Raw genomic sequence first — 1,631 nt, forward strand, 5'->3', positions numbered from 1 at the left:
GATATTGTTAAATCATGCAAGCAAATAAATCATGCAAAACAAACCTGATACTCTGGAAAGATTTCATCTGAAGCTGCATTAACACGAACATTGCATATGTTTATTGATATAATTATATCACTCAGGTTTATATAGACTGAATTGAAAAAACAAAATAACATTTGACATTTGTGTGAGATTCCTGATGCCAAAACAATGAATTTCACTTGAATGTCAACGGATTCAACTGAAACTCGGGATAGCTCATAAATAATTATTCGCACAAACAAATTTTTCAAATTTGAATAATGTTATTCATTGTTTCAGGCAATATGAAACCATCACAACCAAGCACAATGTTAAAAATTGTTAAGAAAATCCAAATTCTCATCTTTCAGAAGGTAATTCAACAGAGAAATTGTTATTGTAATGATAAAATTTTCCCTTTGTATCATTCATAAAATTACTAATACAATAGTTTGTCAATTTAATGGTAACATAAGAAATGGGGATTTAAATAACGATCGCTATTATAGCGGATAATATAGTGGTTGATGCAGTATTAATGGTATTCGCATCTATTGTTGCATGATTGCATTGCTCGCAATGACCACGAAAAAAAAAAAACAACATAACTAAAATCGTTACGGCAACCTCAATTTAAATCAACGATAAGTACCAAATACGAGATTATAGCAAGAAAAACCAGAGTACGAGTTGAACAAAACTCCTCAAAATCAAAAATGATAAATATAAAGATAAGAATACCCAATTCATTCTTCAATTAGCTGCTCGCTTTGATTCTCCATCCTCAAATACCCCCCAATATCAGCCTGATGAAGCACAACAATGGCATTAGGATCCAATTTCCTACAATCTTGAGTACTCTTAGCTGCAATCCCAAACCCCAAAGGCAAATCCGACATGGAAAAAACGACAACCCCATCACCAGGCGCAATGCTCTCCGTTATCCTCCCCAACCCACCTTTCAAAACATGATTCGCGTAAAGAAACGACATCTCCGATGTGGGTTTCAGCCAGACCTTGTGCTTGGCATTGGCGGCCAACAGGTTTAGGCATTCGATGGTCAGATGGAAGTTTCCTGCGTGTGTGAATCGGCCTATGCAGGTTCCCATGGAAGCCAGGTTGGGTCTGGCGACGTTGGTGGCTCGTTTGACCAGCGAGTCACTGACGTAGTAGACATTGTTCTTGTGGAGCCTGAAGCAGTAGCGGCCGGGGTCTTTGTCGGGGCCCTCGTGAGATGGGTTCTCGACTATGTTCTTCAAGTTGTTTCCGGTAAACTTGAACAGCTTTTCGAACACCACGGTGGTTTCCTTCTCGTCCAAGGGTCTCATCTTGTTGGAGGAGGAGGGGGTTTGGTATATGTTTGTAGGGTTTTTGTGTTTAGGGTCTTATAATGTCATGCATCATAGGCCGGAGCACAACGGGCCCAAGATTGATTTTAATTAAGGGATGGGCTCAACACTCGAATTTAATGGATTCTATTTGATCTAATTTTATTAGATATAGTTTTTTTCTATAAAAAATTAGGTTTAGATCTTGTGGGGTCAGCTTCTGTTTGGTGTAAGGTGAAAGATATTCTTCTTGAATCGACATGAAAAATAATATAATTCTATTTATATATTTAAGGA

The 1,631-nt window shown here is 37.6% G+C and overlaps 1 protein-coding gene across 1 annotated transcript; it reads right to left on the minus strand.

The window, feature by feature from the left end:
• Nucleotides 1-653: 653 nt before the first annotated feature.
• LOC120115725 (60S ribosome subunit biogenesis protein NIP7 homolog) lies at nt 654-1,365 on the minus strand. The gene has a single exon (XM_039136348.1). The coding sequence runs from the start codon at nt 1,332-1,334 to the stop codon at nt 753-755; it is 582 nt and encodes a 193-aa protein (XP_038992279.1). The 5' UTR covers nt 1,335-1,365; the 3' UTR covers nt 654-752.
• Nucleotides 1,366-1,631: the final 266 nt, after the last annotated feature.

Source organism: Hibiscus syriacus, unplaced genomic scaffold (genome assembly GCF_006381635.1).
Source record: "Hibiscus syriacus cultivar Baekdansim isolate YM2019G1 unplaced genomic scaffold, ASM638163v2 tig00110270_pilon, whole genome shotgun sequence".
In the NCBI taxonomy this organism is placed as follows: Eukaryota; Viridiplantae; Streptophyta; class Magnoliopsida; order Malvales; family Malvaceae; genus Hibiscus; species Hibiscus syriacus.